Source organism: Python bivittatus, unplaced genomic scaffold (assembly GCF_059951505.1).
Source record: "Python bivittatus isolate LINGU-HERP-01145 unplaced genomic scaffold, Pbiv_v1 ctg000480_np1212, whole genome shotgun sequence".
Taxonomy (NCBI): Eukaryota; Metazoa; Chordata; class Lepidosauria; order Squamata; family Pythonidae; genus Python; species Python bivittatus.
The window spans coordinates 65,367,839-65,394,046 of record NW_028277075.1 but is presented as its reverse complement, the minus strand read 5'-3'; the positions used below and the strand labels follow the sequence as shown (position 1 = coordinate 65,394,046).

At 41.0% G+C, this 26,208-nt stretch overlaps 1 protein-coding gene across 1 annotated transcript in view; it reads left to right on the top strand.

The window, feature by feature from the left end:
- LRRC56 (leucine rich repeat containing 56) overlaps positions 1-26,208 on the top strand; it is a 67,452-nt gene that overhangs the window by 25,061 nt on the left and 16,183 nt on the right. Inside the window, exons 4-7 of the mRNA XM_088146112.1 lie at positions 3,564-3,651; positions 8,558-8,618; positions 22,342-22,438; positions 23,385-23,582. Coding sequence (XP_088002238.1) covers positions 3,564-3,651; positions 8,558-8,618; positions 22,342-22,438; positions 23,385-23,582 — 444 coding nt within the window. The remainder of the gene's footprint in view (positions 1-3,563; positions 3,652-8,557; positions 8,619-22,341; positions 22,439-23,384; positions 23,583-26,208) is intronic.

Sequence of the window (26,208 nt, the reverse complement as noted above, 5' to 3'; positions counted from 1 at the left end):
GAGTGCTATTTAGCTTGGCATATGCAATCCAAAAGTCACAACTAGGCAGCAGAATGGCAGTGCAGCTGTGATTTTAAATGCACAGTGATGGGAAGTTGCAAGAAATCAAGGGAAGATTACCCAGTGACAGATGAATGCCATGTGCTGTAAGATAAATAGTTGGGGGCCAGTAAAACAAAAACAATTTAGAAATAAAGCCCATAGTTATAAAAATGATTTTTGTTGCTGCTGCTGCTGCTGCTGCTGCTGAAAACTCAAATGGGAATATTGGATGTTGAAAACGGGTTTTAATTATTTGGAATATAACATAGAGCTGAATCATGTTAGTTGATTTGAACCAAAATCATTAAGGCCAATGCAGGGAGGGTACTGGCCTCTAAAACTAGATTTTATTTTAGGAGTTGTGGCATTCTCTGCATACGCTAACTGACTATGAATCCTTGATAGGATGCTCTCTAGGTAAAATATACTAATGATCAAAAAGCATTATATGCTTGTCCTGCTTCATTTTGAAAAGGTTAGTAGACAACACTGTCTGGATATTCCCCCACCCACTCACCAATTCCATGTGAGATAATTACATCTAAAATGCCTGAATCTGCTGAGATTGTATGTATTTATTTGTGTAATTATTTAATCAATTTGTATGCCACCTTAGACACAAAGGAAACTCTAGGCGGCTTATGTAATTAGGATTAAAACATAAGAATAAACAATGAAAACTAATAGCACATTGGGGAAGAACAAAACAAAGCTGAACAACAGTTACACACAACTTCAATCTAATAGTAAGAAGTAGATCATAATCAACCCTGCTCCCCAAAGCCTGTTGAAAAAGCTAAATCTTTAAAGATTTGCAAAAATACAGAGTTCTAGAGGAATGCTATTCCATGGGGCAGATATAGCCACAGAGAAGGTTTGTTTCCTATAACCTGCAAGAAGGCATTGCTTTACAGATGAGATCTGGAGGAAGCCAACAGTGCCAGATAGAAAGAACAAGAGAGAGGTAGTCCCATCGATATCTAGATCCTAAGCTATAAAGGGCTTTATAGGTGATAATCAGCATCTTATATTGCATCCAAAAGCCCAATAATAACCAGTGCAACTCCCAAAATAGAGGTGTTACATGAGCAAAGTAAGGGTCCATAACTACTGATGCTTCCACATTCTGGACCAGCTCTATTTCTCAATGGTCTTCAAGGGTAGACCGTCATGGAGCACATTGCAAGTCAAAACAGGAGGTGGCTGAAGAATAAGTGATCATGAGAAAGCTCTCCTGATCCAAGAGAGGTGGTAATTGTCCCACAAGTTGGCTATGTGCAAACGCCCTCCTGGCCACAGGGAGTCGAGAATTGATGAAGACCCCAAATTATGCATCAGTTCCACCTGGGGGAGTACAACCCTAATTTTCAATTATTTTCTATCCCAGGCTTGTAAATCTTGAACGTTGATGTTTTCTTCCTTGATGGTTTGCATTGGATATTTTTCGTGGCTACAGTACTACTAAAACTCTGAACATATCTTGCATTAAACGTCTATGACATCTAATGCCGAGATACCACACTTCTTAGTGTATGATACATAACTAAGTTTAAACTGGACAAAATGTTTGCCTGAGGAACAGCAAAAATAGACATTGTAGATTGTCTTATTATTGCCTTATCCATGTACTAGTATAATCTCTTTTCTGCCAATTTCCAGGGACTGCCTATATGTACTAGAAGGTTGTCTTTATATCATGGCTTGACATGATGAAAACTGGTTTAGACAACAGTGCAAAACAGAGTTACAGTAGGACTTACTTTTCAGTAAATATACTTATTATGCTCTTAATGCAGATATATAAAAATTGTTTACTGACGTGTTGCATATGAATGATTTGGGGTAGATTAATTACTTATTTAGTTATGTAAGTATTTGGACAGAGTGTGTAAGCAACTACTAGAAACCGAGATGTGAGTTTTCCAGAAAAAAATCCTATGCAAATATGTATGATACAAATTAGCATGTTCATCCCAATATCCACAGTCTACATTATTTGATATAAAGAAAAAATTATATCCACAATATCCACAGTCTACATTATTTGATATAAAGAAAAAATTAAATCTAGCATATTTTATGAGGTCTGAACATTGCATTTAAAGAAAATTAAATCATTAACATGTGGAGAAAAATTTTTATTGGGATGTTGGAAATGTTGAGCAACAGGCAATAAAAGTATAATGCAATTGTAATGTACACTTAACTTCTTAACATTTTTTAGAACAATCACCTGAAAGGTAAATACCATACAACTTGAAACTGCCAAACCTTCCTGAAGTAGAATATTTTATACCCTGCATATCTGGCTAGAAAATGAATTAGCAATTCAAAAACTTGAAAACTCTGCTACAAGGTCCAGCATCTACTTGGAGATAAAGCAATATTAATTAACTTTTTTAAAAAAGCTGTTGCTAAATAGTTGGTGAATTCATAAAATTCTAAAGAATCAGTAATATGAATTCTTTGTATGTTCCACGTATATAGTTTGCTCTTTAGCAAAGTGTGTTTATATGTGGATAAATATTCCTTTTATTTATGCACATAAACAACTTGGGAAAGAAAGAGCTGAATATTTCTTTCTCCATCCAACTTGCTTTAATATTATTTTTTGCCTTATATCAGCAGCAATTATAATTAAAGAGGTAGCTTTTATTTCTTTAAAAGTCACTTGGTAAATATATGTTATTGCCTGTTCTTTCTTAAGAACACTTTCTCAAGTCTGATCAAATCAAGTTTAGCTTTCTCACTATTGGATTAACCATGGAACAGGGTGTGTACAGGTGAAATAGCAAAACCACTGATAATTCAGGAATAATCTCAATTTGATGAAATTGAGACAAGCCACATTGCTGGTACTAATTTTCTGTGGTATGTTCACTTCTCTATTCTTGAGAAGGGATCAGAAAATATTATCAATTGCTGTTCCAACTCGTGCTTATTTGTTTTATAGTTTAAAACACTGGGAGAGCACCATGTTGGAGAAGGCTCCTTAAATTTTCAGTATGATGGGATTGAATTACAATTCTAAAACAATCTAAGTAAGCAAAACTATAAATATTTATGTCTTTCTGTTAAAGTCTTTCTGCATTGCTCTCAGGCTATAGAATGCACTCCTTTGGCTCATATTACATTTGGCCCACACTCTTTCAATATTTAGAAAATTCATAAAGATGCATCTTCTTTGCCAGGCTTTTAATTTTAAATAATTTTGTACATGTTTCGTTAATTTTATTCTGTATTTTTAAATTCTGTCATTGCTAGGAAGTCTAGCCTTTACCTAAGGAACATGACTACAGAGCATTTGTTTTCTTTAAAAAATCTCTTTGGTATTATTACATAACCAGATTTACCTTCTTGTTTGTATTAAAAGTTAATGCAGGAACTAGAATTTAAAATAAGTTGTTTAACTTTCTGAGAGCCCTGTTTTTAAGGATGAATTTGTAGGATAAGAGTTGTTTCTTGAAGTGATGTGATAGTGGACCCATAATATATATTTATCTTTTTGTTTATTGTTGCAGAAAGCATTGACAGGGCTAGATGATCTGCGGCAAGTGAAGGCCCTTGAGATGCGTGTAAACACCAGAGAGAACAGCCTGGGAAATTTTGGTGAGAGAACATTTTATTCTGTCTCAGATTATCCAAACCTTTGATTCATTGAGGCTAAAAAAGATATCTCAATATTAAAAGCATAAAAGCTCCCCAAACTGAATAGTTTATTTTAAATTTTAAGTCTTTGTTTCTGAATGCTGAACAATCAGAAACTGTATTCAAAGCAAATTGAAAAAACGTTTCAAAAATAACATTGGGAAATTCATCCATAATTCTAACATGTGAGAACCATAAGTCACCCAATAGTTGAATTTAATGTTTTCCTTTGGAAAATTCACTAAATTTATTTTATGTCTGAAGCTGTTGTCTTCTCTGGGTAAAAACAAGCTTAATGACAGAAAGTGAATTTGAGCATTTCTGGAAATTAAAAAAAAAAAAACCCAGTACAGTGGAACCTCGGTTTACGAACTTAATTCGTTCCGTGACTCTGGTCGCACCCTGAATTGGTCGCAACCCGAAGCAAATTTCCCCATAAGGTTCGATGTAATTACCGTTAATACGTTCTGGCGTGGAGGATAGAGAGGCGGCTATTGCTTGGAGGGAGAGTCCCTCTCCCTATGACCACGTGTCGGGGCAGAAAAATGGCAGCGGACCACGTGTCAGGGGCGGAAAAATGGCCGCGGACCACGTGTCGGGCGGAAAAATGGCTGCGGACCGTGTCACGGGAGGGAAAATGGCTGCGTATCCTGTTCGTACCCCGAGGCGGAGTTCGCAAACCGAGGTAAATTTTTGCGGCCGGAGCTGGTCGTAACCCGAAAAGTTCGTTAACAGAGGTGTTCGTAACCTGAGGTACCACTGTAGTCTCTGTCAAATATCCAAGTAGGGGAAAATATTTGAAATCTGTTTTATAAATCCATTTTTTTTTAGAACTGACCTGCTGAAACATTTTTCCCTAATACTGCTTACATCCTAGAAAGGGCTCATATAATCCATTCATATGTATAATTACAATGACAGTAATGAGAAAATGCTTGTAGAAAAGCATGAGCCACTGTGGTTCTGTGAAAAAGCATTCTCCCTTTCCTTTTTTCCTGTAAAAAAACATTCTCTCTTCAGATCTTCTAAATTCTTGCATTTTTGCCACAGAATGTTTCAGAGCTTCATATGGATCCTACTAATATATAAGGACACCTAAGTAAACAAATACAACAGAGTGTGATCCTTGTTTCATTATTTCATAGACTAAGTCACCCAGCATGCAGTGTGAAGAAGTAATTCAATCAAATTAAAGGGATAATTAGGACTAATTATGTGAGTACTTAATTAAATACTCAGGATTGATTTGGACCAGCCCTGCTCTATATACATTTCACAAACTGATTTGTTTTATCAGAGTGAAGTTTTCACCACATATATTCTAGGGCAGTGTTTCTCAAACTTTCTGCATAAAATGCTTAAAAAATATGGGGACCAACCAATTATACAAACAACCCTCCCTACATTTTTATCTTTAAGAACATGGGAGATCTATATTTTTCTGTGAATAAGATCATGATTATAGTTACATATGCGTATATCCTCCCGTTTGCTCCATTTTAAAGACCTTTGTAAAATAAACTGTGTAACAAAAATGATACAATACAAAGTATTTAGTTACCACTTGATTAACTTTATGCAACCCGTACCATAATAACAACCATTCTCCACACAAACATGTTGGTCAAGAATGTTCTTCACTAGAAGTCTCTTTGAGTATTGAGTGGTTAGGAGCAAGTGGATTTCCAACCAAATGAAATTCTATTTTTAGATACTCATTGTTATATTTTCTGTTTCCACTTTTCAGATTTCTTGTGTGAGATCATTTTGCTTAGCCTAGCACATGTGGACTCATAATTGCCCTCAAGACTTGTACACTATTGTAATCTTCCTGAATGTTAATACTCACAAATGATAATACAAGTAGCAGTGTATACTTTAATTGACCAGTTTTTCAGCCATTGATCCGTTTTTGCAAACCAACTGACTCGCAGTAAATCTGGTCAACCACTTGGTGTGCCTGTGCAGATCATCTATGTTCTGTGGATCAGTTTGAGAATTACTGTTTTAAGATAAACTGTTCTGTAATGATTTATTTTAATTGTAAATTATTTGATTCGTTATGTTTAATCCATAGTTTATTACGTAGTCAAGCAGTATAGTCTACTAAAAGTAAAATATTTAAAAGTGGATCAAAAATAGATGAAACATCTTCATCTAGTCCTTTTCAGTTATGTTTACTAGTGGGTTTTGACAACATTGTATAAGATTTTAACGTTTTTATTTTATGTTGGTGACCTTGACTACCCAACAGGTAGAAATGGTAGTGCATAAATTATAAAATATGAATCAGAATGACTAAATGTATTTTGGGGAGTTGCTAAACACGCCTTAATCTGCAAAACGATTGCTTATTTGATGTTAAAAGTTCACTGAGCCATCAAACTGTAGGACAAACAGGAATTGTCAGAGGAGTTTTACAGGTAAATTTCCTCATGTCTGAGAGGGAATTTGAAATGTTGTCTGTCCATATAGCTTTGTGAGTGAGTGGACTGAAGTGGGTCTGTCCTTTTACATACTGAATTGCAAGGAGTGTCCTGGTAAAAGCTTGCTGATTTGTTGATTGTGTGTACTTGGATGATTGCTTCTTGCAGAGCAAACAGAGACTGTATCAGCAATTCTATTGGTTATATAAGCTAGCTGATATCGAGAAAGCAAGCAGATACTGAAAATAAACTGGAGTTTGTTGGCAAGGAATGTCCTTAACAAAATTCTCTATAAGACAAGCCAGAAGTGAGCATTAAAGTTAGATATAAACCATCTGCCAGATTATTACATGAATAAGATGAAATAAGGACCATTACACTGGCAGTCTAGAAATAGCTAATGAACAAGTCTCTTGTGGTAGTGATCTACAAATTATGCATCATGTTTACTTTCCTATCTGAAGATAATGTAGCCCATGTTTGTATCAAGTTATGCTTTTAAAGGAAAAAAAAATACAGAGATATGGAGCAGCAAGTGGCTGTATACCAGCACATAAGAAAGGATGCAGTGTTCTTGAGAGAATAGAAGAAGTAATGCAATAAGAACACCCACAGAGATGACACTGAGGGAGAAATGGGAAGAGAAAAAAGGAGGAAGCCAGCTGTATGGGTGAGAAGAGCAAAAGAATTAGAAGGATGGTGAAATTTCTGAAAATTTTACTTTTGTTATTAAATGTTTATGCTTAGTTACTGCTCCTTTTCTGAAAATTCTGGCACATTCAAAAATGTTTAAAAATTCAGAGATTTTAAGCCACTGAATTAATTTTGTTGTGTACATCACACTTCTTAGCAAAAACAGTTAGTACGTTTTTATAGGAAAAAGTTACTTTGAACATTTTAGAGGGGTGGGGGCATACCTCAATCCCCAGAGAAAGGATTTAAAATAAAAAAAAATTAACTATAGATATCTTTCAACAAGTATAACGTAACATTAATATGATACAACTCCCAGTCCCATTTTTAATGGATTTGTCATGGAACTACCATTAAAAGAAGGGTTATTAAACTGTTTCAGTGTTTAGGGAATAAAGTACTAATGAAACTGCTACTTATTATAAGCAATAACCCTCAAGTATCTGTTTTCAACATGGGACCAAATGGATATTCTAAGAGGATTGCAAGCCAGCATGGCAGTTAGCCAAGTTTTCGATCAACTCTGGGAGTTGCCCAGTCCCAATACTTCTGAAGAGCAATTAATTGGGGAAGGCCAACATAGAAGCAAGTTGTTAACAGAGAGGCACATGTTTAAGAACTATTATGTCCATCCTTCTCTCTATACAAAATAGCACAACGGTAGTTATATCTACACAATCTTGCTTGTACTGATATGTACAATAATTGTGAAGAAAATAATTACTTTTGAGAGCATTAACATTGTGACCTTAAAAGGAGAGCAAAGATCAAAAGATATTTGAGTAATCAAAAGGATTGTTTGATCAGATGTTATGGCATAGTATTAGTATCATGATAGTGGGAAAAACAGTGTCATTGAACTTTTAATAAGTAATGTTCTGTAATGAAATAAAAAGCAATGAAATAATGCATGTTTAGTAAGTAATGAATCTTGTTTTGAAAGTATACATTCTCACATATGAATTATGGGTTCCCACATTGTATTAAACTATGGTTTGTATAACTATAGTTTCCTTAATCACAACCGACTCTGTTTATACAACAGAGCAACCATAAAGATAGCTTATGAACTATCGTGGCTATAAACATAGTAAATCAAAGTCAAACATATTACATTATGGGTTAGGCATTGTGTAAACCAGATCAAAATACCTTTTAAAAATCAAGAAGGTAAATAGAATGGATAAGTCTAAAATGAATAATACAAAAAGAGAGAAATAAACCAACAAAACAGATATTGGATACAAATAGTAGTTTTTGAGAATGTTGAACATTGTTTGAGAAAGTTTATTTTCCATGGTGTACGTGCATGCTAATTTTGGATTGTTTTTGACTACTATCATTTAAAAAAAAATACAAAAACATATTTGATTAGCCAGAGATGAAACTGGAATAAATAATGTACCACATGCAATAGTCATCTTTTCAAAATCTATAGGAAAGACATTTTCTCAATCAGAAACCATTGTTAGACATAGAAAGATAATATTAAATATAACTGTAAAATGTCATATTTTATGTCAGTTACTAGTGGTGTAAAATATAGTTGGACAGAGAATGTATCATCTTCTAGGCAAGCTTGGTAAGAAATGCTCTTGTGAAAATGTTAGACCACATAAATCAGTCAAATATCATGGTGAACAAATGTATAAGCTGTGTAATTAAAATAATTGAAATTATATGTTTGAGAGCATCATACACATACGTTGGTATTTGCTTAACTTTGTTTTTCTTTCCTGATCTTACAGGTTCTTATCTCCCTAATCTGAAACAACTAAAACTGAATGGTAGTGTACTTACATCTGTGAGGTAAGAAATAATAACTCAGAAAGTAAAGTCAGAAGTACTATTCAAGTCTTTTACTACTTATAGCATCTCTTTCTAATTCAGAGAAATTGACTTCACATTTTGTCTTTTGTACATGGGAAAAACTTGATTAATTCTGTTCTTTTAAGTGTAGTGATTTCAGGTTTAAATCTTAAACTCTGCAAATTATATTAGATTAAGGGGCGGTATGGCGGGAGCCAGAGGGCAGGCCGTTTCAGGGGAAGATGCCCCCGATGCGTTATACCGGTGGCATGTTCCGGCCTTCAGAGCTCAAGACCAGACCCTGGTCAGCAGGCCTACAGAGGCCCGGGCTTTCATCTGTTGCTGCTGAACGCCAGGTCAGTCAATAATAAGGCCCCCCTTATTTACGACCTTATTGGGGAGGAGCAGGCTGACCTGGCGTGCATCACCGAGACTTGGCTGGCACCAGAGGGGGGAGTAGCCCTCTCGGGATTGTGTCCAGCCGGGTTTAGGGTGTGGCACCAGCCGAGACCCCAGGGCAGGGGAGGGGGAGTGGCAGTAGTCATCAGGGAATCCCTATTGGCCTTCAGGGGCCCTGCTCCACAAGTTGCTGGATATGAGACCCTGTTCCTGAGGTTGGGCACACGGGATCAGTTGGGAGTGCTGCTGGTGTACCAGCCTCCCTGCTGCATAGCAGCCTCCCTGCCTGAGCTGCTGGAGGCCATCTCGGGGTTGGCAGTGGAGTTCCCCAGACTTATGGTCTTGGGGGACTTTAATCTGCCATCCCTGGGGTTGGCCTCGGAGGCGGCTCGGGAGTTCATGTCTACCATGGCAGCCATGGGCCTATCCCAGGTCATCGATGGCCCGACCCGGGACAGTGGTCACACTCCAAACATGGTTTTCTTGTTAGAGCAGTGGCAGCGTGATCTGGTGGGGGATTTTACATTATCCCCCCTGTCATGGTCAGATCACTCCCTGGTGGCGGCAGGATTCTCCTATGCTGCCCCCCTCTGCAGGGAGGTGGGACCTATTCGAACGGTCCGCCCCCGGCGACTGATGGACCCGCACGGGTTCCAAAGGGAGCTGGGGGTTGTTCCTGAGGCCTTGCTGCACGGCCCAGCGGAGGCTCTGGCCGCAGCCTGGAATAAGGAGGCAGCTGGGGCCTTGGACAGGATCGCACCTGTGCGTCCACTCTTGGCCCATCACTCCCGGCGCTCCCCGTGGTTCACGGAGGAGTTGAGGGAGCTGAAAAGGGCTAAGAGATGGCTAGAGCGCCGCTGGCAGAAAACTCGGGACAAATCAGACCGAACACGGGTTAGAGCGGCTATTAAGGCCTACCTAGTGGCGGTAAGGGTGGTGAAACGTCAATATTTCTCCACTCTTATTGCATCCTCAGAGTGTTGCCCTGCAGCCCTGTTTAGGGTCACTCGGGCCCTCCTGGGAAAAGGGGGGGCGGAGGACTACTTGCAGGGTCGTGCAGAGGAATTTGCTGAACACCTGATGGATAAAATTGCTCAGATCCGCTCTCAGTTGGAAGCCAAGCGTGGAGTAGGTCCAGAAGAGTTGCCCAGGGAGCGTTCTTGCCCAGTTATCTGGGAACGGTTTGATCCTGTTGTCCCTGAGGAAGTGAACAGGGTCCTCGGGGCTGTCAGTGCGACCCCCTGTGATTTAGATCCGTGTCCCTCCTGGTTAGTTAGATCTACCAAGGAGGTGACCTTAGGGTGGGTCCTGGCGGTGGTTAATTCATCCTTGCAGGAAGGGGTGTTCCCGAAGCCTTTCAAAGACGCTTTGGTCCGCCCTCTCCTCAAGAAACCGTCACTAGACCCCACCCTCCTGGACAACTTTCGTCCAGTCTCCCACCTCCCCTTTTTAGGGAAGGTGGTAGAAAAGGTGGTTGCGCGGCAGCTTCAGAGGATCCTGGAGGAAACGGATTATCTGGATCCCTATCAGTCAGGATTCAGGCCTGGTTATGGGACAGAAACAGCATTGGTTGCACTTTTAGATGATCTCTGGTGAGAGCGGGATGGGGGTAGTGCATCCATCCTTGCTCTTCTTGACCTCTCAGCGGCTTTCGATACCATCGACCATGGTATCCTTTTGGGTCGGCTGCAGGAGTTGGGGTTGGGTGGCACAATGTTGTGCTGGTTCAGCTCCTTTCTCCAAGGCCGAACCCAATCGGTATTGATAGGGAGCGAGAGGTCCAGCCCCCGGCCCCTACTGTGTGGGGTGCCACAGGGGTCAGTGCTTTCACCGCTCCTATTTAATACCTACATGAAGCCGCTGGGTGAGATCATCCGGCGCCATGGAGTGAGGTTTCATCAGTATGCTGATGATACCCAACTATACATCTCCATCCCAGGTGCCTTAAGTGATGCTGTGACTGCCCTTTCGTGGTGCCTGGAGGCTGTGGGGGCCTGGATGGGGGACAACAGGCTTCAGCTGAACCCTGGTAAGACGGAGTGGCTGTGGATACGGAGAGCCTCAAGATCTAGGACTTTGTCATCTTTGGTTCTTGACGGGGTTGCACTACCCCAGACAGACCCGGTGCGTAATTTGGGGGTTCTCCTGGACTCACGACTCCTGCTCAAAGAGCAGGTGGCAGTCGTGGCCAGGAGGGCCTTTGCACGACTTCGTGTCGTGCGGCAGTTACCCCCCTTCCTGGATCAGGGGGACCTCCGCACGGTCACTCATGCCCTGGTCACGTCTGGGTTGGACTACTGTAATGCGCTCTACATGGGGCTACCCTTGAAGAGTATCCAGAAGCTACAGCTGGTGCAGAATGCGGCAGCGCAGACAGTTCTTAATGCCCCTAGGAGAGCACATATAACACCGCTGTTCCGCGAGCTGCATTGGTTACCGGTTTGTTTCCGGGTCCAATTCAAGCCCTTCATGGCACGGGACCAGGTTATCTGAGGAACCGCCTCGCCCTGGTCACTTCAGCCCGTCCCACTCGGTCCAGCAGAAGGGGCAGGTTGCAGACCCCACTGGTCAGGGAATTTCGATTGGTGGGGTCTAGGCAGAGAGCCTTTTCTGCTGCAGTGCCCGCCCTATGGAACATTCTGCCTCCTGAGGTCCAATGTGCCCCTTCCCTCATGGCCTTCAGGAAAGGTATTAAATCCTGGCTTTGCCAGAAGGCCTGGGGGCCAGATGGGGGCCCGCAACTGTGGAGATGGCTGGTGGGATGATGGGTTGCCCCCCCACCAGCATCTTACAGGTTTTTATAGGGCCAACATTAGAGGAGGTTTTTTAGGGCATTTTTAATATGTTTTTTAATTATTTATAGTTTTTAGCCATCTTGGAGAGAATTGTGTTTTTTCTTTTTTATTGTGAGCCGCCCAGAGTCACCCGTGGGGGAGATGGGCGGCATGCAAGCCGAATAAATAAATAAATAAAATAAATGTACCTGATTATATACAGCCTACAAAAGCATAAGAAGTCATTATGCATAATCCTTGGACAGTAGTAATCAAATTATGCCTTCTATAAATTTAAGAGATATTAGTAGTGCTTTGTTTTATTTTCTTCTTGCGATGTCTTAAAACCTACACATAACTTTGGTGAGGTAGAACCCAGCCAGTTCATTATACCTATCAATGGGTCTAGTAACACATGGGGGAGATTAGATTTCTGTACATAACTGGAGAAAGAATCCTCTGTAGTCAGAATAAACTGTACATTTTGCAAAGTAATATTCTTAATTTTCTTTCATCTGCAAAATTAGGTTTTCTTCAGAATTTGGAACTTCTGTCAAATATTGCATAGGCAGAAAGCAGCATAATCTAGAGAAGAGGAATAATGAGATGAGATAGAGTGTGAGGAAAGAGATTAAGGGCTCATCCAAGTTTGACCCCACACCCAAATAGTCTTGACACCTTGATCTCACATTGTCTCTGTTCAGGAGCTGACCCAATTTATTTCTGATGTAGCTGAAATTTAACAACAAATGCACCACGTGTTTCTAGAAGAAGTACTGAAACTCTGCGGAGCTTGCAAGGAGTGTATTTCCTCATTTGCAGGAATTCATTTCTCAGTTTGTCTTTGGTATTTCTTTCCCTGCAGAGGTTAAGCTTCATGCTACGATTCTTCTCTATTGTTTTAATGAACTGGGCAGAGAAGTGGCTCCTTGCTGGCTTCGCAGTACCCTCTCCCATTATGAATGCTCGGGTGGTTTAAACTCCAAACAAACAGAACATGGATTAGGAGTAAGATATTGGCTGAATACCTTTTTATCCACCCTTGTGTTGGTCATGTAAAGGGTGCACTGCTTTACCTTGTATAGCTTTCTCTGCTTTTAGAGGTTGGTGATAGGATAATCACAGATAAGCTTGAAATTTTAGGATGCTATGTGGCTCGACTCTGTCTCCCCTTTTATTTAACAACTACATGGAGCCTCTGGTCATCTGGTGGCACAGAATCAGGTGTTATCCATGTGCTTATATATCTCAGCTGTGATTCAACAAGAGATGTGGTTGAGGTTCTGCCCTTGTCCTGGAGACTGTGAGAGTCTGGATAGGGACAAAAATACTCAGGTTTAATAATCCCAGAAAGATAGAGTGGCTTTAGGTTCAGAAGTCTTCTGATTCCAGTGATATTCCATCTTTGGTCCAGAGGGATGAGATTGCACTTCCCTATGCAGACCTGGTCCATAATCTGGGGTTTCTCCTGGATGCATAGGTCCTGCTTGAGTATGGGGCAGCTGTAGCTAGATTGGCCTTTATACAGTTGCACAGTGCCAGTTATGGCCTTTCCTGAATCAGTAGGCCTGGCTTATAGTTACCCATCCGTTGGTCACTGTCAGAAGCCTCGCAGTCAATTAACCTATCCTGCTAGCTTGCTTGCTATGGTTCTGCCATTACAAGAGAAAGCAGGGGGAGGGAGGGAGAGAGATAGAAGCTGAACCATTAGGCGCAGATGGACTATTATCTGTTTCCCAGGAATGCTCAAGGTCATACTAGCATGAGACCAGGAGAAACCCAGGGGCATGCGCAAGAAGGGCTATGGGACAGAAAGGGGGGAAGTGAAAGGGAAGGGGGTAAAACTGAGTTTGGCGCACGTGGGCTTTTAGTCTCAGCAATGCCTAGAACTATACACTAGTCTCAATAAATGAATTCTTCTTTGAACCTTAAATGGTTTCAATGAGAATTGCTTTTGTTGGGGTCTGAGTCTTGCAGCTTCTTACATATTGCTGAGACTCCACTTTTGGATTTTACCCGGAGCAAAAGTTCATCAAGAAAAATCCGACAGATAGCTTTGACTGGTGTAGAAGGTTGTGAAGGAATGGCTGAAGAAATCATTGAGGTTGAGGCCGGAGCAGTTGGCGGCGTTGCTGATCCAGTAGACAGACCGGACGAGGCAGCATCAAAGGCAATGGAGAAAGTGGTGAAGAAGAGAGATCAGAAGCTAGCCACACACAGGACCCAAATTCAAGACACCCAGATTCTGGAGGAGAGTGCGATTGCTAAGCCCTTGAGAGAGTCGTCTGTGACTAGGTGGTCGATGGGTTTCAGAGAGATCCAAGCATGCACTGGAGTGATGGAGGTGTCGTGTGGATAAGCTGGAAACGCAGCAGACTTTGGTGACAGACGATATGCGGTTGAAGACCTTGCTTGAGAGGGCGCTGGGAGCCAGGACCAGAACCCAGCCAGTTGGTGTGTTTTCTGACGCAGATGCGGATTTACCTGGAAAGATGTGGCCACCTATTCCAGGATGATCTGGAGAGGGTGGCCTATGTGTCAGGCTATCTCAAAGGTAAAGCAGCCGACTGGGTTGTGCAAGCACACAAGGTGGGAGCTCCGGAGCTGAGAAGTCTGAATGAGTTCATGATGGCTTTGCGTAGGCGCTTCGAAGACCCCTTTGCCATTATCAAAGCCAAGAGGGCCATCAAACAAATCAAACAAGGAGTCATACAGTCTCTGAATACACACTGGAGTTCAAAGAGATAGCCAGGAAACTCTGAACCTGGTCTGAGGACTTAAAAGTCGAGTATTTCCAAAAGGGGCTGCAACCTGACCTTTTAGATCGCATGCTGGCCAGGGATAGCCCCGAGTCCCTAGAGGAGTGGATTATCTTTGCAGGGAAGGTAGAAGCTGATTGGATGTCCGTGAGCAGGAGAGGCAGTCGAACCCCGGCAGAATCTCCTGGGCTGGCATCCCGGAGACCAGGTTGGAGAGCCAAGGGAAGTGGCCAAGACCAGAGACGGGAGATGTTTGTGTTACCGGGGTGGAGAAGAGGGGCACTATGCCACAAGTTGCCTGGAGAACCATCCTGCATAGACCACTGCGAAACCCAAACCAGCTAAGAACCTACCAAAAAGCCCCAAGCTGGACAAGAAGGGGACAGCTGCTGTGGGACCAGAGGAGAAATATCAAGCCCCCTGATGATGGAGAGTGATTCCTCCGAAGAGAAAGTTCAGCTGGCAGAAAACTCTCACCGCCTGCTTTAAATCACACCCGAAAGCAGGCGGAAACTCCAGGGTATGAGGACCTGTCAGAGGATGAGTTGGAGAAGGAAGATATATTGGTGAGTCCCATGACAGTTGGGGTGAGACTGTGGGTGTTGAAAACCAACCACAAGGCAGACATAACGGCTTTAATAGACTCAGGCTGCATCTGCTATTTGATTAACCCAGTTATTGTGAATGCTCTTGAAATCAGGATGCGGAGGCTAAAGACTCCTATTGTTTTCACGCAATTGGATGGGTCACCAGTAGGAGGGGGCCCCGTAGAATTTTACACTGAGGCAATCGAAATGAGAGTTGGGACTCATCAGGAAACCTTAAAATGTCTAGTGGCTCCGATTGCCAGCTGTCCATTAATTTTGGGGTTGTCCTGGTTGAGGCTATGGAATCCTAAGGTGGACTGGAAATCAGGGAGCATGGTATTTCAGGACGGGACTTACACGGTGGCGAAAAAGACTAGTGTTAGTCCCCCACGACCAACGCTGGCAGCGGCAAATGTGGAAACCCCTAAAACGAGTGACTCCGGGGGTACCTGCTCAATCCTGGAGCAATATAGAGACTTAAAAGCCACGTTTATTGAGGCAGAATCGGACCAGCTTCCCCCCCCCCCCCCAGGACAACGGACTGCACCATTGAGATTGAACCCAGGGTTAAATTCTCTAAACCGAAAATGTACTCTATGACTCTTAAAGAATTGGGGGCACTGAAGGAATTTATCGATAAAAATCTGCAGCGGGGCTTTATACAGCCTGTGAAGTTGCCAATGGCAGTGCCCGTCCTATTTAGGGAAAAGAAGGACGGATCTTTGAGATTGTGTACGGACTATAGGGGGTTAAATGCTATTTGTAAGGAAAACAAAGATCCCTCCCTTTGATGAAAGACTTGTTAGCCCATTTGTCGAAAGGACAAATTTTTATGAAGCTGGACCTAAGAGATGCTTACTTCCTGGTGCAGATTAGAAAGGGTGATGAATGGAAGACTGCGTTCAGCTGCCCTCTCAGTTGTTTCCAATATTGGGTCATGCAGTTCGGCTTATTGGGGGCACCAGGGGTCTTTATGCAATTGATAAATGAAGTGTTGCATAAATTTCTGTATCAGGGAGTTTTGGTATATTTGGATGACATTTTAATTTACCCAGAAATGGTGGAAGAGCATGTAAAGTTGGTGAGGGAAGCGCTAAAGAAACTGTTGAATGCCCAGTTATACGCTAAACTCTAAGTGTGAATTTCATAAAAGTCAAATTGATTACCTAGGGTATCACATTTCCAGCAAAGGGGTTGAAATGGATCCAGCTAAGGTACGGGATGTAATTGGATGGGAGGCGCCAAAAACTCACCAGCAATTGCAGAGCTTCCTGGGTTTCGCAAACTTTTACCGCCAATTCATCCCCAGTTTTGCTCAGGTCGCCCTTCCACTTATGGACTTATTAAAGACATAAAGGAAAGATAAAGTGAAAGCTCAGAATCTGGGGGCCCCTCTAAATTGGACAAAAGAATGCCAATTGGTGTTTGAGCAGTTAAAAAAGTTATTTACAGCGGAGCCGATCTTAAAACACCCTGACCCCAAAAAGCCCTTTGTAATTTAGACGCCTCAGATGTAGCTATAGGGGCAGTCTTATTACAAAGAGCTGAAGGTGACACATTATGACCATGTGCTTACACTTCCCGGAAATTTACAGACACAGAAAGGCACTGGCTAGTGTGGGAGAAAAAAGCTTTTGCTATGAAGTGGGTGCTGTCAACGTGGAGGCATCTGCTAGTAGGGTCACCTCACCCATTTGAAGTTTGGGCTGATCATAAAAACTTAGAAGCCTTATGATCCCCAAGGAAATTGTCCCCAAAGCAAGTCAGATGGGCTCAGTTTTTCAGTCGGTTTTACTTTACGTTAAAATATGTTCCTGGGGGGGAAAACTTCCTAGCTGATGTGCTCTCTGATTGCCTCAGCACAACAGTCAATGGGAAGAGGTGGTGGCTACAGTTTTTCCAGGCTTCCGGCTAGGGATGGTAGCTATCATTAGATTGCAAAGCAAGCAACAGAGGAAAGAGCCTGAGGGGAAACTATTAAATGAACTGAACTGCAATTTAGAGAAGGATGAATGGTTTCAAAAGACCAGAGCAGTGCTTCTCAACCTTGGCCCCTTTAAGATGGGTGGACTTCAACTCCCAGAATTCCCCAGCCAGCAAGGCTGGCTGGGGAATTCTGGGAGTTGAAGTCCACCCATCTTAAAGGGGCCAAGGTTGAGAAGCACTGGACTAGAGACTCTTTGACAAATGAGAAAGGGGTGTGGTGGCTAGGAGACAAATTGTATGTCCCAGCTGATTCCAGAAAGGTGATCCTAGAGCATGGCCATGACAGCAAAATGGCAGGGCATTTTGGATTTGTAAAGATGTTACATCTTCTGCGGAGGCAATTCTGGTGGCCATCCATGAGAAAGGACATAGCAGACTATGTATCCACTTGCCCCACGTGTGCAATGGCCAAAAGACAAGGGGGTAAACCTATGGGTTTGTTACAACCAGTAGCAAACCCTGAAAGACCTTGGAAGCAAATTGCTATGGACTTTATTGTTGAATTACCCGAGAGTAAAAAGAAGACGGTGATCTGGGTAGTTACGGACTTGTTTTTGAAACAAGTGCATTTCGTGGCATGCATATCAATTCCCTCAGCAGGGAAGCTGGCCAAGATGTTTATACAACATATCTAAAGATCACACAGGGTCCCTGACAGAGTCATTAGTGATCGCGGAACCCAGTTCACCTCAAAATTCTGGAGGGTGTCCCTGAAGTTGATTGGGTCAAACCAGGGTCTGAGTTCGAGTCACCACCCCCAGACAGACGGGGCCAGTGAATGTCTGAACTCTGCATTAGAACAATATTTAAGGTGCTTTGTTAATTACCAGCAAGACAACTGGGCAGACCTCCTGCCATTTGCCGAGGTGGCGTATAACAACGCTGTACCTCAAAGCACAGGGTTTACCCCATTCAAAATAGCTACCAGCCAGGATTTTGTACCAATCCCAGAACTTCCCCCAAAACTTACTCAGGCGGCTTCAGGAGATGAGTGGATTAAACAAATGGCAGATATATGGCCAGAAATTAACAAGGCATTGCGAGAAAGGACTATAAAAAATATGCCGATCGCAAGTCTCCTCTCATTTGAACTATTGCAATGCCCTCTACATGGGGCTGCCTTTGAAGAGTGGAAGCTGCAGTTGATCCAGAATGCAGCAACTTGGATAGTTATGAGTACTAGTTGGTTTAGCCATGTAGTAAATTTAGCCATGTAGTAACACTGTTGCAAGAGATGTCTCTTGCAATTGATGGTTATCGGTTAGCTTCTGGGTGCAATTCAAGTGCTTGTTACCTTTAAAGCCCTTCATGGCTTGACACCTGGATATCTCGAGGACCACCTTCTTTTGTTGGCATCTGCCTGTTGAATAAGAAAAGAGAATGGGCTCCTCTGGGTCCCTACCCCTAGAGAGCCTCATCTGTAGGAACCTTCAGGGCAGGCCTTCTCTGCCATTGCCTTCCTTCTCTGGAATAGTATTCCCCAAAAGATCAGGTTGTCCCCTATGCCTTTGGTGTTCTGCAAGGCTATTAAGACTTGACAGTTGCAACAAGCCTTTGGGGTCTGAAAAGTAGAATGGTTCTTTCTGGAAGGAAATGTTTGTTGATTATGGGATTTTCCTGCAGTAACAAAGTGCTAGACAACTGTAAAAGAGCAAATTACCCTCTTTTCAGAAAAGGAAGATGATCCAAGGAACTACAGACTAACCAGTTTGATGCTGTTCCTTGGGAAGATAGTAGAAGAAATGATAAAGAGATCAGCTTATAAATACCTTGACAATAATGCCTGAATTAATTACCAGAAATCAGCATGGATTTGTCATAAACAAACTAATCTTCATTTTTTGATAAGGGAACTTCTTCAATAGATTTTAGGAATAACATCTTGATTTCAACAAACATTTGACAAAATATTCCATGACATTATAACTATCAAGTAGGGGCTGGATGGCATGTCAAATAAGTTAGTACATAGCTGTCTTAGAAATTATATTCCTCATGTACTGGGATGAGGTACTGATTAGGGTGCCACAAACTTGAGTCCTGGATCCTATACTCCTCATCCTATACTCCTCAACATGTTTAATAATGATGTGGATGAAGAGGTATCAGGAATGCTTATAAATGTATAGATGACACCAAATTGGGTAGAATTGCTCATTCTCTAGAGCAATAGAAATAAAATTCAAAATGATTTTGATAGAGAAATGGATTCCAAATAGAATGGAATTTAACAGAGGCAAATGAAGAATTCTTCATTTAGAAATCAGATGTCAAATGCATAGAAATAGAATTAGGAACATCAGCTTTGTAATAGTACTTGTGAAAAGTATCTTGGAATAGTAGTTGATTTCAAACCAAGTATGAGTCAGCAATATAATGTGCTGCAAAAAATGCAAAATATATTTTAGGCTGCATCAACAGAAGTATAGCTTCCAAATCATAGGAAGTCAGGCCCCAAGTTGAATACTGGGTCCAGTTCTGGGTATCACATTTTAAGAAAGATTCAGACAAACTAGTTTAGGTTCAGAGGATGATAATGAAGATGATTAGGGATATTAAGTCCTACAAAGAGGGACTGAGGGAATTAGGAATATGTAGCTCTGAGAATAATAAAACCTAGGAGGGATATGACAGTATTCCTCTTCAAATACAGTGGGGCAAAAAAGTATTTAGTCAGCCACCAATTGTGCAAGTTCTCCCACTTAAAAAGATGAGAGAGGCCTGTAATTTTCATCATAGGTATACCTCAACTATGAGAGACAAAATGGGGGGAAAAATCCAGAAAATCACATTGTCTGATTTTTAAAGAATTTATTTGCAAATCATCAGCAGAAAATAAGTATTTGGTCAATATCAAAAGTTCATCTCAACACTTTGTTATATATCCTTTGTTGGCAATGACAGAGGTCAAACGTTTTCTGTATGTCTTCACAAGGTTTTCACACACTGTTGCTGGTATTTTGGCCCATTCCTCCATGCAGATCTCCTCTAGAGCAGTGATGTTGTGGGGCTGTCGCTGGGCAACACGGACTTTCAACTCCCTCCAAAGGTTTTCCATGGGGTTGAGATCTGGAGACTGGCTAGGCCATTCCAGGACCTTGAAATGCTTCTTATGAAGCCACTCCTTCGTTGCCCGGGCGGTGTGTTTGGGATCATTGTCATGCTGAAAGACCCAGCCACGTTTCATCTTCAATGCCCTTGCTGATGGAAGGAGGTGTTCCCTCAAAATCTCACAATACATGGCCCCATTCATTCTTTCCTTTACACGGATCAGTCGTCCTGGTCCCTTTGCAGAAAAACAGCCCCAAAGCATGATGTTTCCACCCCCATGCTTCACAGTAGGTATGGTGTTCTTTGGATGCAACTCAGCATTCTCTCTCCTCCAAACACGACGAGTTGAGTTTAGACCAAAATGTTCTACTTTGGTTTCATCTGACCATATGACATTCTCCCAATTCTCTTCTGGATCATCCAAATGCTCTTAGCAAACTTCAGACGGGCCCAGAGATGTACTGGCTTAAGCAGGGGGACACGTCTGGCACTGCAGGATTTGAGTCCCTGGTGGCGTAGTGTGTTACTGATATGAAATTATATGCGTGGTCAAGGTACCATGTTAAATTTCAAAGATTTGATACCTGTTCCCAAGAAGATCAAGACCAAGCAAAATTTCTGACACTACAGTTTACTAATTGCTTTAATATACTTAATTTGTACAGCTACTCCCATTATAGATTATACATATCAAGCTGAGCCTTCTCATACTGTTAGATCATCTAAATGTCTGCTCTTCCCAAGTTTCCCATGTGTAATCTATGCTTGCCTCAAATAGCTTGATCTGGGAAATATATCAACTTGATGAGAATGACCTGTTGCTATATGATGTGCTCAGTCCTGGGAGCAACGTGCCAGGGAAGGAAACTGTCCTCCAAGGGACCCTTCCAATGCATGAAGGAAGCAGAGTTCCAAATATGGAATGTGTGCCAATATGTTTCTGGGATCCTCTAATTTGTCACAGCAATTTCCTATTGTTTAGATTTGAAGCTATGCTGCCATGTTTTTTTTTTTCTTTCTTTCCATGAATAGGAAGCTTGTGCTTTGACAGGACATCTGGACTTTTTTTTAGGTTTGTCCTAATCAAAGTAAGACATTTCCTGGTATCTATCCAATCATTTTTTGGCTCTAATGGGATTATTTCCAGTCTTTCCAGGCAAGGGATTTATTGAATAATTATTGTTCTTTTCAACATGTCATTCCATACCCCATTATGCTGGCTTTCTCTTTGATTTCAAATCATTTTACCAGCTCTGAGAAGGGTAAGTGGTATATTACAAAGTGGTGCATGCAAGAATAGGTTTTGCAATATATACATATTAGAACATTGTATCCTGGCAAGCTCTCAATGATTGAGCAACAGTTCCTTTCAGAAAGTAGTTCTAAATATAAGAGAAGTCCCCTTGTACTTCTGAGTCAAAATGCACTTCACTTGTGTCATCTATGATTGTAACTTTGTTATTAGTGGAAGCACAAAATATTAAGCTATATAGAATGCTAACTTTATATTTTAAAAATCTGTTATACAAAATCATAACCACCAACCTTTTAAATGTGGTTTTATTTAAATTAAATTTGAATTACAAAGAACCCAATTTGTTGAGGGGTGATGTAACTATCATAGGATTGTGTAACAGGGACTAATAATGTCTTATAACAATAAGGTGTTACAGTATTTGTTATAATGAATTGGTTAAGATGGAATCTGAATTGCTTAAACTTCTTTCTCCCAGATTGTTTAACTGAAGGGCTAATGGCTCTTTCATCATCTAAGATTGAAATGTTCATTTGCTCTTAATTTGTTACATTTTACATAATTACATAGTTCAGTACCCCTTTATTTCTATATGGATTCATATATATGGCTGCATACTTGTAATGATATGTCAGAGTCAGTGTCTAAGATCAATTGAAACCAATGTAAATACATATTTCAAACTAAGTAAAACTTTCCCAATTGAGACACTCCAATTCTTCTTCAACCTTTCTTTTTAGCTCTCCAGATTTTTTAAAAAAATGGTTCCAAGTTTTATCCCAGCTGATAAAAACTGAAATGAATTTTCTCTGTTTCTTTCTCTGATGTTAAACAGTATATTTTCATTAACTTCTAAGTATGAAGCTGCTTGGTTGATAGGTAATGGTGAATCCTAGTGTTTGTTCTCTTAAGGGACCTTGGAACAGCACTGCCTCATCTTCAAGTCCTATGGATGGCTCGCTGTGGGCTTCCAGATTTAGATGGGATCTCTTCCTGCTGCTCTTTGAAGGTAGGACAGTCAAAGACTTAATACATTTTTGTACTTGACTTGTTTACATAGTGCACAGCCCTTACTACTTTGAAGGAAATTAGGTATCAAATCCGCATTAATATATTTCTCTTTAAATGTTATTGTGTTTTTTTAAGTATAAATGTAAAGTCTGGTTCAAAAAATACTGTCTTGCACAATGGCATTTCGTTTAAAAAGAAGTATAATTGTCAGCTGGGAAGTCAAAATAACATCTCCAATGAAGGCAATGGCAAACCACTTCCATATTGGTGCTAAGAAAACTACATGGATGTATTTGGGAAATCATGAGGAAAAGAGCTTGACTTGAAGAGATTTTACCATTATCATCATTTCTCATAATATTAGTAGTAATTATGCTGAAAATTCTGACTGTTGAAAATTCAAAATTATTTGGAAACTAAAACACCATATAACAGAATCTAGAAACTGTTAATTCAGTAGCCAAGTCACAATAAATTGAAACTATAAAGAACTGTGGCTTATTTTATGAATCAAAAGTTGCTTCAACTTGATCTCTCTTTCTAGCAGATGTATTTAAAAACAGGCAGCTTTATTCATGGTTTGTGAACTACGAACTCTGGTTTAGTTACTAGCAAACCAGAAATAGTCTCATTCTCTTAATAAACCAAAGTCTTAAACCATAGTTGGGTTTTTTTGTCTTCTAAATTTTACAATATTAAACACAAGCTATGGTTTCTTTAATATTATGCAAAAAGAAACCATAGCATACTGTAGATTTTGTTTGCTGTATATGCTAGGAGTAAAAGCAAGTGAAAACAGTCAAGTAAATGAAGTGGCATGCTGCCTGTCTATGAGAAAACTAGACTTTCTTTTACTATTATGGCTTAATTGTTTTTGGCTTATTATTTTTATTTAATGTATCACATTCCACCTTAATATTGAAAGAGTCTTCAATTTCCCTTAGGAACTCTACATAGCCTACAACAATATTGGTGACCTAAGTCAGATTAGCCTGCTGGAGCACCTCGAGATTCTAGACCTAGAAGGAAACAACATTGAAGATCTTAGTCAGATTCAATATCTGGGGCTCTGTACTAAGCTGACTACTCTTACAATAGAGGGAAATCTTATTTGCTTGAAGCCAAGCCCACAATCTTCAGAGGTGTGTGCTAATATGTAATGTAATATATATCTTACTGCTTTATCTTAATGCAATCATGAATTGAGGCTGTGGTTTAATACAGCAGAGTTATCTGTGTGAATCCTTGGAGGAGCTGTTTTTCAATGGGGATGAATAGGTAAGTGGCATACTACAAATGTAATATACAGAAGACTTGTACTTAAAATCATTAATCTTGGGAGGTGTCTAGCATTTTACTAAGCACTCTAAAGACAGTACTAGCATAATTGCTAGAAAGAAATTCCAGTGAAATCAGTACAGTTCATGGTGACTTTGTATGATTATATTTTGAGACAGCAAGAAGAAATAAGTATATTAAAAATTACCCCTTTTTAAATTTTCTTCATTTCTACTACTGTAGCTCCTTTGTGTCCTTGCAAATGACTTCTGGAATTCTCAAAAGTTTGTAATGCCATGGGGAGACTGCGATGCCTGAAGCAAAGCAGAATGTATTTTTGCAGAGTACATGATGCAGTCAAACAGAACAAATTGAAGTATAATAAAAGATGGAATAGAGTTTTGGTTGGTGGTTCTGATTGGGGCTGGGTTAAAGTTATTTATTTATATTTATTTATTTATATTTCAAATTTAGATACTGCCCATCTCACAAAAAAGTGACTCTGGGCAGTTCACAATAAAACAACAATAAATATTAATTAAAATACAATAAAAAATGTAAAAATACAGTAAAAATAGAATAAAAGCAAACACATATGCAAATAATATCTTCCAAGATGCTGATGATCAGTAAGAAGTTAACATACGGGAGCATCTTTTTTGCCCCTTTTTTCATTCCAGTTGGCAGAGCCAGGTCTTGACTGCTTTCCAGAAGGACAAGAGACTTGGGGCCTGCCTCACCTCTGAGGGGAGAGTATTCCATAGGGTGGGGGCCACAGCAGAGAAGGCTCTCTTTCTGGACCCCGCCAGTGACCATTCTTTCATTGACGGGGTCCGCAGAATACCCTCTCTGACTGTGTGGGACAGGTGGATATAATGGGAGTGAGACAGTCTGTCAGGTAACCTGGTCCCATGCCATGTAGGGCTTTAAAGGTGATAACCAACACCTTGAATTGGACCCGGAAGCAAACTGAGACCCAATGCAGCTCACACAGCAAAGGTGTAACGTATGCCATCTTTGGGGCACCTAAAATTGCCCGTGCAGCTGCATTTTGAACCAGCTGAAGCTTTCAGATACTTTCCAAGGGTAGCCCCGTGTACAGCACATTGCAGTAGTCTATACGGGAGATGACTAAGGCATGAGTGACTGACTGGAGGGATTCCCGATCCAGAAAAGGGCATAACTGGTACACAACACATAGTTGAGCAAAGGCCCTCCTGGCCACGACTGCCACCTGCTCAACCCCCAGATTACACACTGGGTCTGTCTGGGGCAGTGCGACACCATCCGGAACCAAAGTTGGTAAACTTTCGGAATCAGAGGAGCCCCCAACCCACAGCCACTCCATCTTACCAGGGTTCAGCTGAAGCCTGTTGTTCCCCATCCAGACCCCCACAGCCTCCAGGCACCGCGAAAGGGTAGTCACAGCATCACTCAGATCACCTGGGATGGAGATGTATAACTGGGTATCATCTGCATTATTGATGATACCTCATCCCATGGTGGCAGATAGTCTCGCCCAGTAGTTTCATGTAAATGTTAAAAAGGAGCGGGGAAAGTACTGAACCCTGCGGCACCCCACAAAGGAGGGGCCGCGGGCTGGACCTTTCGCTCCCTATTAACACTGATTGGGACCGACCTTGGAGGAAGGAGGTGAACCGACCCAAAAGGATACCATGGTCAATGGTATTGGAAGCCACTGAGTGGTCAAGAAGGGCAAGGATGGATGCACTACCCCCATCCCGCTCCCACCAGAGATCATCCAAAAGTGCGACCAATGCTGTTTCAGTCCCAAATCTGGGCCTGAAACCCAACCGAAAAGGGTCCGGATAATCTATTTCATCCAGGATCCTCTGGAGCTCTGGAGTTATGTCTTGCATTCAGTGCAGTCTTCCCGAATCACTTTGCAACTCAATTTTTTCTGTATTTAATCATTGCTCTTAAAAGCCAAATGGCAGTTGTGGCCAGAATTCTTTTTCATCAATCTCAGTGGGATTCCTAGATGTGCCTAGTCATTGTCATTAATTCTTTCCCCGGGAGAAATAGGCAAGTGGCACATTACAAGTGTGATTTAGGCAAGGTAACTTCTACTTTAATATCCAGACAGAATTATTAAAATAGATGCTATTTGGGGCTGCTTTTGATGACTATTTAGAAATTTCAGAACTAAGTAAGGTCATTTTTTACTTTATTATATTAAACTTCCAATAAAAAATAAAACAATAGTAAAAAGCAATAGTAGACATGGTAAACTTCAGCATATCTGTATAAAGCATGTAACTGTAGTGTTATTTCACTTGCATGCTGGCCCAAATTAAGTGCGTGTTATTACCTTAACAGCTCTAAATGGCCTGGGACTAAACTATATTATAGGCCTCCATCTTCCATGTGAGCTTACTATGCATTCAAATTGATAATATGAAGCCCAGCATTTTCACTTTGTGTGTGTGTGTGTGTGTGTGCTAGTGACTTTTGAAGAAATTGCTTACA